Here is a 16,174-nt window from a genome sequence, read left to right on the forward strand (position 1 = left end):
TAAGATTTTTTAATAAACCCAAACATGCTAAAAATGATTTTAAACGCAGGAGAATGTATTTTAATTTGATTTCAGCTGGTTGCACTTGAATTTTCATTGAAATTTTGAAGTTTATCGTAAAAATATTTTTTTTGCCCCCTGATTTTTCGGGCCAATTTTGAAGGGGGGGGGTGACAAAAACTTTTGAAAATATTTGTACCAGCCTTATCATGAAAAAATGTAAAAAATGAGGAATTGGGGGGCAAAATGGACCCTTTGCCGTGTCGTGCAGTGGATGAAACCATCACCAATCGATTTCCCGGATTTTTTCCATAAGAAATTTTTTTTACTACCAGGGGACTAGTTGTGTTCAATTAAGTCCGATTTTGGGTTCCATTTCGCCCACTGTGTGGTTCATCCATACAAGTCTCTGTACAATTTTGGCTGCTGTTCATACAAAAAATGGTAAGTCAATTTTTGAAAATCTGTAACTTTTGAAATAATTTTCTGAACAATTTTGTGTCTTGGGCAAAGTTGTAGGTATTGTTGAGGAATATCCAGAAAAAATAGGTACACAAAAAAAATGCAGATTTTTTATTTATTTTTTTTTACAAAATCTATGTTTCCCAAAGTCCGTATTTTTTGATTTTCGATTTTTTTTGGTATGTTTTAGGACACAAAAAATTTTGAGCCATAGAGAAGTATGGTCAAAAATTCTGCCACCGAGTTACGAATTTCCGCAAAATAGTGATTTTTTGGCAAAAATCCAAGTTTCATACACGCAGAAAAATATTTTGTAGAATCAGCCTGCACGAGGTTTGATTCAACAAAAATTTTGTTGAATATAATCAACGCCAATTTTGCGTTGAAACAAACCTTGATTTTATTAATTCCACAAAACATCTTTTGTTGTTTTGATAAAGTTAGCGTTGATTCAACAAAAATCTTGATTTTCGAATCAACAAAACGTTTTGTTGATTCAAATATGCCTTATTTTTCTGCGTGTACATAAAAGTTGTTCGACCTATTTTTTATGTAAAATTGAATTTGCAATCAAAAAGAACAGATTGTCTGATAAAGGGCCCCGTTTTGCCTTCCTCACTGAGGTAAGGCTATAATCCTGCTCTAAAAATGAACTTTCTATTAAAAGCTCCTAGACCCACCTTCATGTATACATATCTACTCAGAATCGAAAACTGAACAAATGTCTGTGTGTGTGGATCTCACTTAAATGTATGTAAACTATGTCCGGATCCATCATCCGACCCATCGTTGGTAAGGTAATTGAAAGGCCTTTCCAATGAGTACAAGACATTGAAGATCTGGCAACCCTGTCTCGAGTTATGACCACATAAGTTATACATTGTGTTCTTTTTTCTGGATCTAAAAAAATGATGAAACCACTCATATACCCATTTTTGGTAAAAAGTGAGGAAGGTATCAACCACATAGGTGGATTAAGATAGTTTTTAAGATATTGCCACCGCAAGTTTGAATTTAGCGAAATATTTGCAGTTTTTAGATTTTTAAAAATAGTGACCATGAGTGACCATTTCTAAAACTTTTATTTTTGAATAGTTCAGTTTGATTTTTTTTCTTTTTTAAATGTCTAAGAGACATTGCGGATTGGACCTTTGGTTTCTGAGATAAAGCAGCCTCTAGAAAAAAAAAACAGAAAAATTAAAGTTTTTAAAGTCTCACCCAAATAACACTTTATTTCAACTGCCAATATTTCAGCAACTAAAGGTGCGATTTTAAATGTATAAAAAATTAACACATGTGAAATTTTCCGATCGTTGAATAAAATTGACTTTGACAACAATGATTTTGAGCCAGTTGTTTTCGCCCAAGTTTGAAATGTTACATATATTTTATGATATTTGTTTGGAAAGTTTCCTGTTTTTTTAAAACATACATGCTATTTAAATTTCTTTCAATTAATTGTATATGGGTCGTTTTTCATAAACTCCTTCTATTTTTGTTTTTTTTTTTCAAACATTGAACAAAGATACCGTACAACCAGCGGTACCTCTCTCTTTGAGGTTCATCTAATCGCGAGTTAAACCGGCCGGCCGGCCGGTCAGCTGAACCGGTTTGTTTGGGTTGATAACAGAGAGAACTCGCGACTCATGCTCAACCGACTTGAGAGAGAAAAGCAACATTTGGATTTGTATTCTCGTCGAGTTTACAAGTTTATTTCTTTGCTGAATCTTTTTTAGCAGAACAAAACAGCTCTAAAGAACTCTCTCTCAGCTAGAATCTCGTGAGTTCGTTCTAGGAGCCGGCTCAAGCAGCACACCCATCGTTGGATCAGTTCAACGCTCGCATCAAAACGGTAAAGAAGTGGTTCAATTTTTAATCCGATGACTTTCCATTTTCCAAAAGAAGTGGTGTGATTTTGTGTGATCGTGTGTGTGTGCGCGCGCCTAGACAAGCCGCAAAATGACGGTAGCTTATCTATATTTGCTAGCATTACTAGCTCTTTGGACGGTGCCAAATCCAGGCCACGCAATGCCTCTTCCGGAGAACGAAGACTCCCCTCTGGTGACGATTCCCAACTTGGGCACCCTGCAAGGCACGACCACGGTCTCGGCGTTCAGTGGACGGAAGATCTTGCAGTTTCTCAGCGTCAAGTATGGCGAAACGACGGCCGGCGAGCATCGGTTTAAGGTAAGTGACTCGAGAGTTAGTCTAGTTGGATGATGGATGAAAATCTTTTGTTTTAGGCACCCAGGAAGGCGCTGCCCTGGGAGGGAGTACGGGATGTGTCCCGGTATGGACTGCCCTGTCCCCAGTTGAAACGGATTGCGGAGTTCTCCGCCAAGCAGTTTGCGCCCGATATTGAGGACTGTCTGACATTGTCGGTGTATACAAATGAGGTGAGTTGATGACCGATGGACTGTGATACAATTGATTTAGCTATTTTAGTAGATTGAGTTTGTTCTTTGTCTCCCTTGGCAACTGTTTGACGATTTATTTTTATCATTGAAGAATCTTTATTGGAATACCCAATATAGACTGGTATGGCCAAAAAAACAACATTGGATCTAATTTAATTGTATATAATCCTTGATAACTGTTCTGAAGCTGCACACGTGTTAGAATAAGGTGCAGTGGAGACGCATGGTGGCTATCAAACAGCAATTCTAGTGTTTTTTGAACGGGTCCTATAAGCTACGAGATTCTCTATGTTTGTAGGATCTTTTCAAATAGTACTCCATTATCCTCAAGCCAGTATTCAAAAATTTTCAAGAGTTATTATTTCCGACAAAATTAATGATTTTTTTTCTTAAAGTCGACTTTTAATGGATTTGTAAAAGAAGCATCTTTAAAATATTTAGCATTTTTAAAATTATGTTTTTGGTAAGGCTGGTACAAATTTTATTTAAAGTTTTTGTCCCCCCCCCTTCAATGTTGGCCCGAAAAATCAGGGGGAAAAAATATTTTTTCAAAAAACTTCAATATTTTTATGAAAATTTAAGTGCAATTAAATAAAATCAATTTAAAATGAATTCCCCTGCGTTTAGAATCATTTTTAAGCATGTTTGGGTTGATTTAAAAATCTTTTGAATTTTTGAAAATTTTCGATGTCTACTATCGCTAAAGTATTTTTTTCGCTAAAATTTTTGTTTTCGTCAAATTTTACATTTTTTGAAAACATTTATTGCAAAACAACTGAACTAGTGTAAAATACATTTTAAAACACTTTTTCCATGCAAATGTTGAAACTATGGCATGTTATTTTAATATTTATATTTTTTTAATTTTTTGCCCCCCCCCCCTCGACTCCGGCCAGAGCCGAGGTACAAAAACTTTTAAAAATATTTGCATCGGCCTAATAAATCAAATAATTGTGTTTTTTTTATGTTGTTCAAGTAACAATGTCAAGTAGAATTGTAAAATCACCATTGAACCATTAAAATGTTTTTTTTCCAAATCTTGAAAGATGCTCACAGATAATACATAAAATTTAAAATACATTTGTTATTGAATTAGGAAACATATAAAAGGATCAACATCTAAATTTGCAGCTTTGAAAAAATGAGACATGAAATATTATTCACCCGGAAAGTTGCATGCAAACTTTTATGCAAGATCAAAATGATGCTTGTAAAATCCAATTGGACTTATATTTTGCTGTTTTCTTTATGGGAATGGTGTTCTTGTAAGATTTATGATTTCGGCTGGAGTATTTCTTATTGGAACTACTGGATCAGTTGTTTTGATTCTTCACACGAATTATAGTCAAATTATTTTATGAGCTACTTTTTAAGGTTGTTACGTAAATTTATCTTATTTCACTGTAGATTTCTACACAGAAACAAATAATCATTGTTATACAAAATCTGGGAAAGTGGACAGATTTCATGTCAAAAATGAATTAAAAATTAAAAATGAACATCTTTTTATGTGTGATAGCAAATTTTTTACATGAATATAGGTAAAGTAACCTAAAAATAAGGTAGAACCTTATCATACATTTTAAAAATTCAAAAAAAAAAAATAGACTTTGTAGTATTACCAAATGAACTGTAATCAATTAATAACGGTGAATGGTTTATTGTTCCTGTGGTTAAGGAATTGCCATTTATGGACCATCCATTTTCCATAAACGCCATAAAGTATCCACGTGGTTTATGCATGGCCTCTCATACTTTTTTTTCTAATATGTTTGGTGTAAGAGAGAGGAAGTTGTTTTATAATTCAACTTTAACTGTTCAGTAGTTCGCTGCATATTTTGTTCAGTGTTTTTTTTTAATTAGTTTTTGAAGTCTTTCCAACGCAACGCAAAAGTTTCAATATTTTACCATCAAAATTCAATCTTTCTTAATAATCTTTTTTTACTGCGTAATTTTTTTTTATATCCGAATTATGTGTGCCCGACAAGCAATAGAGTTACCTAAGTGGGCATGTATTGCGTGTGCGTACACGAAAAAGATTGAGGTAAAATTTTGTACCCGCCAGCTAAACAAATGGTGTGCTAGTGTGCGTGAGAGCAGCCTTAGATAACTCTATAGACATTTTCAGAATTTTAAGATAAAATGTACACAGCTAAAAACAAGATCTTGGTTATATTTAATGTGGGAACATTTTGAGTGAGAATTTTTAAATATTTATTTAAATTTAATTTTTTTACACTGATTAAAGTTTGAACACATATAGCAGCAGGCGTCGCTACTCTCGCGTTTTCGCGTGGCTGGAATTTCAATCAGTTTTTCCTAGTTAAGTGGTGGTGATTTCGTGCTAGATTTGCGACCAATTTGAAGATTAAGCGGTGGTCTATCCGCGAAAAGTGGAGTTGGGCCCGGAAGTTATTGCCTAGAGGAAAATATCGAAGGAAAAAATTTTCCGCAAAGGCGAAGAATATTAATCTGAGCCGGCATCACGCTCGCCGTCCGTTGGTATTGGTGCCCGCTCCACCCGGCTGTGTGTGTTAGTGAGAGCACAAGCAATTAGTGGTAGTGAGTGCCGTTCATCGCTCGCGTTTGGTGTGCGTCGGCTGTGGAAATAAGAAAAGTGACAGTTCATTCTAGTACTGCAAGAATTGTGAGAAGGAAGAGAATATCCAAAACAATATTAAGGAGGGTATTAACCAATGGAGAAAATGGATTTCGAAGAAAGTATCGAGGACGGGCTGCAGAGCCAGTCCCTCGAACAAGTTGATTCGTGCTCGTCGTCGATTTTGGAATCGGACGAGGAAGACGACGGAATTAACGTTACGATTAAGGAAGTAGTTCCTGGTGGCTCAGCTAGCCAAAAGCTAGCCGGAGCTGCGCGAAGAAAAATCAAAAAAATGGTTGTTGACGGAATTGACGCCGAAGTTGCTCATGCTCAGGTGGTGTCGTCAACACCCAAGAGAAATCGGGATGCTGCGTTGGAATCGCCCAACGGCAGTGTCGAAATTAAGCCAGTCCCCAAGAAAGTGTGTGATTCAGCCACGTCTTCAGAAGTAGCACCAACTGAAGTCGCTGACAAAGGTGGTAGTGGTCAGCATGGTTCTGGATCGGTGCCGCAGAAAAAGGAAGAGAATGTGGTTGCTGATCAAGTTACAAGTGCAAAGAAAGAAGTGGGCGTTCAGGGAGAAGGTGGCTTGCCCGGCTCGACCGTCGATGAAAACAAGCCGGAAAAGAAGAAAAAGAAGAATAAGAAGAAGAAGGGTGACGACGCAAAGAAGAATGATGGTGCTGGTGCTGGTGCTGGCGGTACTAGTACAGGTGCCGGTGCGGCTGGTTCTAGTGCTGATGCGGATGCTGGCGCTGCTAATACTGGTGCTGGTGCAGGTACGGGAACTGGTACGGGGACTGGTGCTGGAGCAGTTGCTGGTGCTGGTGCTGCTAGTACTGGTGCTGGAGAAGTAGCGGGACGCGGAGGTAAGAAGAAAACTGGAGAGGCTGAAGGAGGAAGCTCAAACAAAAAAATTCGGAGAGACAACTTCCCAGCTCCAACTTACGAGCAGATTGTCAGCCGGATCAAGCTTGGCATTATGCCAGCGGGGTATCCCGATGCTGAGTTGACACCCGAGCAGCAAGAGGTTGTTAAAGACGAGCTGCTCAAGAAAGTGCTTGAACAACGCAGGGAGCAGTTTAAACCAAAGTTTGTGTACTGCAAGGCTAAGGCCGGCCTGGTGATGCTGCTGTGCCAAGAAAAGGGCACTGCAGATTGGGTAAAACTGACAGTACCCACGATGATCCCATGGGAAAACGCACAGCTCAGTGCCTTGAATGAGGCAGACATCCCCCGCAGGGATGTGCTTCGGGCGTTTTTCTATAGGAGTAAAAACGATGAGAACGATACCATCCTAGGATACCTCGAGAGTCAAAACGACAACCTCGACACTTCAGCCTGGAAGATCCTGCGTCGCTCGGTGAAGGTGAACGATCATGTTGCTTGGTTATTCACTGTCGACTTAGCATCAATGCAGCTGCTGGAGGAACGAAATTTTGTGGTGAATTACAAATTCGGTCAAACCATGTTCCGGAGGAAGCAGTCGGACAACGAAATCCATCCGGCGGACGACGATTCAGATGAGGATATGGATAAGGACATCTTCGACGAAGGATTGTCGTCAGATGTCCTGGCTCATGGGAGTGTGTCGTCACGCCCTTCTGGTAATGGTACTACTGATGGTAAGCTAAACAATCTAACACAAAATCTTACTGGTGAGGACATCAAGCAGGACCCCAGGGCGTTGATCGCACAGGGTTCTGCTGGTGGATCCACTAGTGAAACAAACAATACACAAACCGAGTTATCTGGTGGGGACATCAAGCAGGACCCCAGGGCGTTGATCGCACAGGGTTCTGCTGGTAGATCCACTAGTAAAACAAACAACACACAAACCGATTTATCTGGTAAGGACTGCTCGACGGACCCCAGGGCGTTGAACGCACAGGGTTCCGAGAGCGGTTCTTCCAGACCTGATACAAAAAATGAAGAAATAGGGGAGGCCACCAACCCAAAATAAAAGGTGGGAAAACTCAGCAATGAAAAGATTTATTCAAGTTAACCTCCATCATGCGAAGGGTGCGTCAGCCATTCTTTGCAGAAGGTTCATGAAAAATAACATCGACGTTGGTCTCATTCAAGAGCCCTGGATAAATAATGGTAAAATTAAAGGAATTTCTGCTCTAATGGGGAAATTGTTATATGATGACAGTTCGCCTAATCCAAGAGCAGCTATTTTGGTCAAAAATAATACAAAGTTCATACCAATCACTGAATTTATTTCCAGAGATATTGTTGCGATTCAGATGGAGGTCCCTACGGTCAGAGGTAGTACCTGGGTGTGTATAGCTTCTGCGTACTTTCCCGGTGATACCGATGAAGCTCCTCCAGCTGACGTAACAATGTTTATTTCTTACTGTAAAAAAATGAATAAACAATTTATTGTTGGTTGCGACGCCAATGCTCATCACACAGTATGGGGTAGCACTGACATTAACAGTAGAGGCGAAAACTTGCTTAACTTCATAACAACTAATAATATTGATATTTGTAACAACGGCAATTGTCCCACGTTTGTTACAACGACAAGACAAGAGGTCCTGGACCTCACGTTTTGCAGTGATGTTATTTCTGAAAGGGTTATAAATTGGCAAGTATCTGATGAAATATCTCTTTCAGATCACAAACAAATTGAGTTCGAATACAACGCTGGAGAAATGATAGTTGAAAAATATAGGAATCCAAAGAAAACCAATTGGGATGCATATAAAATTCAATTAAATGACTACGACTTTAATTCTGAGGATGAAATCCGTACTGTTACACAGTTAGAAAAAGCCTCGTCTGAACTAATTCTGGCTATAACCGATTCTTACAGGGCTAGTTGCCCAGTCCAACAAAGGTCCTCTAGTCGTGAGGTATCGTGGTGGAATGAGAAACTAGCTGTGCTACGGAAAGGTTCTAGAAGATTGTTCAACAGAGCAAAAAAAAACTGGAGACTGGGTCTCATATAAAAGTGCCCTGACTAAATATAATAAAGAAATAAAACGATCAAAACGCAGTGACTGGAGACGTTCTTGTGAAAAAATCGAGGAAACTCCAATAGTCGCTAGGTTACAAAAAGCTCTTTCCAAAGATCATTCAAATGGTCTAGGAAATCTTAAAAAGACGGACGGCAGTTTTACTAAAAATTCTTCTGAAACACTGGACTTAATGATGAAATCTCACTTTCCTGGTTCAACTAAGGTAACAAGTGGTATGAATCAAGCCGAGGGCGAAAGACTGGCAAAAGATTGGTCTGTACTCGCCCATAATAAAGCCTGTGAAATATTTACTCGTTCCAAGGTTGACTGGGCGGTGAGCTCTTTCAAACCATTCAAGTCTGCCGGGACAGATGGAATTTTTCCTGCTCTTCTCCAGCAGGGTAAAGATATTATCAATACTAAATTAACCAACATATTTCGAGCCAGTATCGCTCTTAGCTATATCCCAAAAGCTTGGAGAGAGGTACGGGTCATATTTATCCCAAAGGCGGGGAAAAAGGACAAAACAAGTCCCAAATCCTTTCGTCCGATTAGTCTTTCTTCAATTTTATTGAAAACAATGGAAAAAATACTTGATGACTTTGTAAAAAGGACGTTTTTGACAAAATTTCCTCTTAATAAAGCTCAATTTGCATACCAAAGTGGTAAATCAACCATAACTGCTTTGAATTGCTTAGTTTCTAAAATTGAGAAGTCCCTTAAAGCTAAGGAAGTAGCTCTGGCTGCTTTTCTAGACATTGAGGGAGCTTTTGATAATGCATCTCACAGCTCTATGTGCTCTGCAATGGAAGCGAGGGGCTTTGGATCATGTATTATCAAATGGATTGAAGCAATGCTTATTGAAAGGGAGATTTCTGCTGACCTTGGAGGAGATCGACTAGTAATCAGACCACGGAGGGGATGTCCACAAGGTGGAGTTCTATCACCTTTGCTCTGGTCATTAGTAGTCGACGACCTCTTGAAAAAGTTGGCGAGTCTCGGATTTGAATTGATTGGCTATGCAGATGATATCTGCATTATAGTGCGTGGAAAAATAGAAAGTGATCTTTGCAATCGAATGCAATCGGCATTGAATTTTATTTCGAAATGGTGCAAAAACGAGGGTCTTGGAATTAATCCCTCCAAAACAGTCATTATACCGTTCACTAGACGAAGAATATTAGTATTACCTGATCTTTTTATTCGTGGAGTAACCATTGAGTTTTCTACTGAAGTGAAATATCTTGGTATTACTTTGGATAGGAAACTTAACTGGAATACTCATTTGAATAATGTATTAAACAAAGGAATTAATGCTCTATGGGTGTGTAAAAAAACTTTTGGGAAAAAATGGGGCCTTCGCCCTAAAATGATATATTGGATATATACATGTATAGTAAGACCAAGAATTACGTACGCCTCACTTGTCTGGTGGCCAAAAGTTAAGGAAAAAAAATCACAAGATAAACTAGCTAAACTGCAAAGATTAGCCACCATTTCAATAACAGGAGCTATGCAAAGCACTTCATCTGCCGCATTAAATTCCTTGTTAAATTTACTTCCTCTTCACAAATTTGTAGAATTAGAAGCATTTAAAAGTGCTTTATTAATGAATCGATCCACAAGAATTCAGGATAAAGAATTGACTGGGCACTTAGAGGTCCTTAAAAACTTTACTCTGAATCCGGCGTTAAACTCAATAGTAGACTGGATGCCGACCAAGGCAAACTATGACATTCCATTCACAGTGGACGCTAAAAGTCGCTACGAGTGGGATAATGGTGGGCCTAATCTTCGTCCAGGCTCTGTTGTGTTCTACACGGACGGTTCCAAAATGAACAACAAGACGGGAGCAGGAGTTTTTGGCCCAGGAATTGAAACATTTGTTTCAATGGGACAATATCCAACAGTTTTCCAAGCCGAAGTTTATGCAATAATTGAATGTTTGCACATTTGCTTTAAAAGGAATTATAGATTTGCTAATATTTGTATCTTTTCTGACAGCTTGGCAGCACTGAATGCTCTGAAAGGGTATACCTGCCAGTCAAGACTAGTATGGGAAGGAATCTATTTACTAAGGCAATTATCCCAAAATAACGCGGTTAATCTTTACTGGGTTCCTGGGCATTGTGGAATTCTAGGAAACGAAATAGCGGACAGCCTGGCAAGGAAAGGATCTGATGCCGACTTCATTGGCCCAGAACCTTTCTTTGGTGTTCCAGACTGTTCTCTAAAAATGGAGCTCAAACGGTGGGAAATATCAACAATACAATCTATTTGGAATTCTACCGATTCTTCTAGACAGGCAAAAAGATTTATCTTTCCAAAAGAGAAACTTTCTCGAGAACTACTAAAACTAGACAAAAAGAATTTAAGGGTGATCGCTGGTTTATTAACTGGTCACTGTCCATGTAAATATCACTTATTCAATATGAGGAAAATCCCAAACGCAATTTGTAGATTTTGTAATATTGAAAATGAAACATCAGAGCACCTGCTTTGCAATTGCGGTGCCCTGACCCAAAGTAGAATTTCATTTTTCGGAAAAGGGGTCTTACAGCCCTCCAATATCAATATATTCCGTCCTAGTAGGGTGATAGACTTTATAAAACAAGTCGTACCTAACTGGGACAACACGCAGTAAACAGGAGCTGCCTCTCATCGTTCCATGATGTTGGGTTAACCTGATTTGCTATAAAAAAAAGGGTCACACCACAATATTCCTCTAATTGGTCGCAGTGGTATCAAGGCTCAACAAAAAAAAAAAAAAGTTTGAAGTTTGAAAATGATCAAACAATATTTAATCCTGCAAAATTTTAATCAAAAATTAATTCTAGTAGTTTTCTGTACAGCTTGTCGTTCAAGGTTTATACATTTATCTTTTAACATTAACTGCGTAACAGCACAAGTAACAGCATGTTTTTTCAGTCACTCGAATGTTTTCTATGGATGATCAAATAAAGTGATTGAAAACGTAATAGGGGAATTAGATTATACATTATTGAGGATGTTTATTTTCTCTACCTGGCTTTCTTTTTTATTTTTGTAGATCTATATTGGTTTTTAAGACTTTTGTCTCTTTACTGTCTTTTTCTTTCTTAATTCCAAGTATTTTTTTTCATTTGTGAAGTGCTTTCAAATCTTTTCTTGTAAATTAATATCAAAAATGTGAAAAAATTAAGATTTCAAATCCACAAATTCGGAACACTTTTTTCTTACGGTTGTAAACAAACTTTGGTTCTCTCCAGGAGTACTTATTTTTTACAAAATAATGACTACACACTCTGCAACCAATGAAACTCAAGCTTAGATATGTTTTATGAATGGTCTGATATTTTTTTGGGAAAATATTAGTAAAAATCAGGTGTTCCACAATTGTGGGAGACACAATAGCATCCCACAATTATGAAACATGCAATTTGGAGGCAGTGTTTTGCTGGACTGAATGAAATAGTCTTGAAATGCAGTTTTTTTGTTTTAAAAGTACTACTTTTACTATTGAAATAGCAAGAGAATGCCCAAATAAAGGTTCTTAAAATAGAAGGGTCGACAGAAAAAATGCATTTGGCATGTTATTGACAAACTATCACAAAAGTGTTCCAAATTTGTGGGTGTTCCGAATATGTGGGATGACTGTAGTGCAATACACATAAACACATAGGGGCAGGGGGGCAGAATGGCCCACCTTAGTGAAATGCGCCAAAAACCATATAAAAACATACAAATTTATGAATTCAGTGTAGTAGGCTTATGCTTTGGGATGTTCCTTTCAATGTTGGTTGATGGAAATGTTTAGCTTAAACCTATTTTTGATGTAATTTAAAAAAAAAATGTGTTTTTTGACTACTTTTCCATGGTGCGGGGCAAAATAGACCACCCTGCGGGGCAAAATGGGCCACTGTAGAAAACAACCCATTTCGTTTAATACAACGTTAAAAGGAAATAAGAAGTGACTTGAGCGACCTTTCTAACATAGTTTCCATGAAGTTAGACCACTTTTAAAAAATCGTCACATACCAAAACAAACATTTTGGAAAAAAGTGTTAATATGTTGTAATAAGACACTATTTTTTACAAATAGCATAGCATAGCATTGGTGTCTACCCGTAGCTGCTACTTCGTTATTGACCAGGACCCCCAAGCATTGCTCCGTGGACCACAGATGAAAAGTAGGAACCAATCATCACCCCTTCGCAATTTTCAAAGGTCCCTATCGTGCTGATCAATACCGATGCCGGCCACGACCAGTGGTAAGACACGGGGAAGTGGATGGGAATGTTAGTCCGATACTTGAGTGATGGGACCGCCAAATCGACTGCGTCTCCGACAAAGTATCACATGAGTTTTGAGGGTTTAGTAAGATGGGTATGAGGTCAGGATTCACTGTGGTAGGTGATGCGACCATGAGCAATTTGTTTATCGGTTGAAATTTTAAAAATCTTAGGCAGCCGGCTGCGGAAAGATACCTATCTAGTGATTTAAATATAGTATTAATTCGACCGCGATTCTCCAGAAATTCTCCGTCGGCGTGCCTTCCGATCAACGGTGATGTAGGAAGGGCTTCATTTATTAACATTATTTTATATCATAAGCCTTAAAACATATCCGTCGACGTGCCTTCCGATCCTCGATGATATGTAAAGGACTTGATCCAGCAATACGACTTGCTTGTCTCAAAAACAAAAATCGGATCGTTTCTATCGAAAACTATGTAAAGAGAACAAAAATAAAATTCATCGGCCAACGAACGCGCGAACAAAAAATAAATGAAAAAAGAAGAAGAAGAAATCCAATCACCCCATGTACACAAATAGCGACACAAAAGAGACGGAAAATAACACGAAAAAAAAAACAGGACTGCGCGTCCACACAGGCACCGCGCTACTGATGCCATTATTTAATTATAATAGCCAATCACCCCATGCACTCGAACAGCGACACAAAAGAGACGGAAAATAACACGAAAAACAGGACTGCGCGTCCACATAGGCACCGCACTACTCAATAAGACACTATTTTTTACAAATAAGCATAAAAACCAGTAAAAAATCAACTAATGTTGCATTAAACGTGATATGAGGAGCTACCAGAAGTGAAATAATCTATTTAGCTCAAATTTTGTAACTTTTTAATGATTTTATAAGGCAGGAAAAGGGTGGTCCATTCTGCCCCCAACTGGATTTTAATTTAACACTTCTGCCATCAAGCCTCTAAATGATTTGAAGGTTTCGTTGTTGTTTGTTTACTTTCATAGTAACATCTAGTAACATTATAATTATTGAACAAACTTTTTCAAACAATCCAACTTTTCAGAAAGCTTATTTAAAAACCTCGAAATTAACAACATTTGTGTGGTTTTGTCAATAAATTTACATTTTTGCTCATAATTCGAAAAAAAAAATGAATTCAAACGTCGTTTTCGGTATGGTGATGTTATTTGACGTCCTTTATAAGACCCTTGCCATACAGTTGGTCCAAATCCATGCTAAAGCTCAAAACCAAGGGTGGCCCATTCTGCCCCCATGGGCCATTCTGCCCCCCCCCCCCCTGCTCCTACACATGAAGGTAGGTCTAGGAGGTTAAATTAAGAATTTCGTTTTTCGAGTGATTTTAAAGCTTTTCCTCACTATTGTTTTTAATCATTCCGCCATACATTCTCGAGGGACCAAATCTTTATGTAAAATTAATAATGTTGTGTTTTTAATGCCGCTATTCTCAATTTTTTTTTATATATTTCCATAATACAAAACAAATTTTACGAACATTTTTTCCCCATTTCCAGCTCACCGGCAAGAAACCCGTCATGTTCTTCATCCACGGCGGCGGCTTCTACGAGGGCTCCGGCGCTAACCAAACGCCCGAGTTCCTGCTGGAAAAGGACATCGTTCTGGTGGTGATCCAGTACCGGCTGGGTCCGCTGGGCTTCCTCTCGCTCAAATCCGAGGGCATGCCCGGCAACGCCGGAATGCTGGACATCAAGCTAGCTTTGGAGTGGGTTCGGGACAACATTGGCCACTTTGGAGGCGATTCGGGAAACGTGACCGTGTTTGGTCAATCTGCCGGGGCTGCGGCGGTATCGGCACTGATGTACAGTCCGTTGATTCCGGACGGGTACTTCCACAAGGTTATTCTGCAGTCGGGTGGATCGAGCGCGCCGTGGGTTTGGGACAAGGATCCGGTGGAGCATACGTTGGACATTGCTGTGAGGGCAGGGTGTGATCCGCATGGTAAGGTTGGGGAGAGGTCGATAATGCCTTTGGGGGAGGCGGAGCGATGTTTGAGGGAGTTGGACGTTTGGCAGCTGCTGAGAAGCTTTTTGGATCACAAGAATGAGACGACGGTTATGAAGGGGAATTCTGAAGTTGGTGGTAATCGGTTGACCGTTGGGGACTATCATGGATTCTTGCCGGAAACGCCTTGGGACCGGATTAAGGCTGGGAAGATCCGGCGGAACCTGCCCATGATGGCTGGAGTGGTTAAGCACGAGGGAACGTTCCTGTTGACTACGATTTATGATGTTCTTAGTCGGAAGGGGTTACTCGAGAACGAGAATTACTTGAAGTATCAACTGGTCGAGATGATCAACAAGTTTTTGGGAGCTGGAGATCCTACCGGAGCCATGGAGGGATTCCAGATTAGATCGTTGTTCACTCCGGAGCAATTGGCCAGTGGAAAGTTTGAAGAGTTGGTTGATGGACTGAACGATGTAAGAACATCTCTTGAACTTTCCAAAGTAATTTTTTACAGTAACCTCATTTCAGCTCGCTGGAACCATCCTCATCAAGGCACCTCTCCTCCGAGAAGCTCAAGCGTCTTCCCGGGTCAACCCGGAAGGAACCTTCCTGTACTCGTTCGATTACGAAGGCGAGAAGACCCGATTCGGATATGGGGCGGACACTGCGCACTATCCCTTTGAAGGAGGTGTTCATCACTCGAATGACCTGCTGTACGTGTTTCCTTATCCTCCTGGGGAGCCTAAGCTGAATGAAGCCGATACCAAGGTGGCCAAGCTGATGGTAGATCTGTGGACCAGTTTTGCCGCGACCGGAGTTCCCTCGAGTGACCTCGCTGGAGTGCAGTGGAAGCCGATGAAGGGTAGGTTTGCGGATTTTCATAAAGAAATTGGACTCATTTTTCCATACAATTGTAGATTACGCTGGACCGTACCTTCACATCAACCAGGAACAACGCATTGGCTCAAACTTTTACGAAGAATTCTCCGTTTGCAGCGACGAAAAGAAGAAATCCCGGAAATAAACTTTAATTGGAACATTTTTAGAAAATTTTATGACCACGATTTTAGAGATAAAAAGTAACGAGATATCAAACTTTACATGACTTATTCCTTTCCCGAAAACCCATGAACGAACTTCTTCTCAGAACCCAACCGGAATCGATTCCCAGGACCCCGTAGCAATTCTCTCGGCGTAAAATCCTAATTAGCGTGCAAACAAAATAACACGTTTTATCCTTTTGTCACCCTTGAATAAATGGCACTTTTATGAAAATTTCATTCAAAAAACGAGGAAATCGTTTCGGGTCGTGGTGTGGAACAAAAGGTGCACCCTCACACTCTCGGCGGTGTGTTCTCAATGGCCTCGACAATAGTTTCGACATATTTTCCTTTTCTTGGCTCCTTTCTTCTCGGTCGAAAGCGGAGTCCTTGTGTGGCACAGCACACTGGGACGATGTCGGTGTTTTGAATTTTCAAGAATCAGGACATAACG

General features: G+C 39.5%; 1 protein-coding gene across 3 annotated transcripts; it reads left to right on the forward strand.

The window, feature by feature from the left end:
• The first annotated feature begins 2,073 nt into the window (after positions 1–2,073).
• On the forward strand, positions 2,074–15,775 carry LOC120428867 (glutactin-like). Of its 3 annotated transcripts, none has more exons than XM_039594001.2 (6): positions 2,075–2,314; positions 2,450–2,649; positions 2,706–2,858; positions 14,230–15,153; positions 15,209–15,542; positions 15,598–15,775. In XM_039594001.2, the coding sequence occupies exons 2-6, from the start codon at positions 2,491–2,493 to the stop codon at positions 15,702–15,704; spliced, it is 1,677 nt and encodes a 558-aa protein (XP_039449935.1). In that variant the 5' UTR covers positions 2,075–2,314; positions 2,450–2,490; the 3' UTR covers positions 15,705–15,775. The 3 variants fall into 3 exon arrangements, with proteins under 3 accessions (XP_039449928.1, XP_039449935.1, XP_039449943.1); XM_039594009.2 differs by lacking the exon at positions 2,075–2,314 and adding an exon at positions 2,371–2,387; XM_039593994.2 differs by having other exon boundaries at positions 2,074–2,649.
• The last annotated feature ends 399 nt before the right edge of the window (positions 15,776–16,174 follow it).

Source organism: Culex pipiens, chromosome 2 (assembly GCF_016801865.2).
Source record: "Culex pipiens pallens isolate TS chromosome 2, TS_CPP_V2, whole genome shotgun sequence".
Classification (NCBI taxonomy): domain Eukaryota; kingdom Metazoa; phylum Arthropoda; class Insecta; order Diptera; family Culicidae; genus Culex; species Culex pipiens.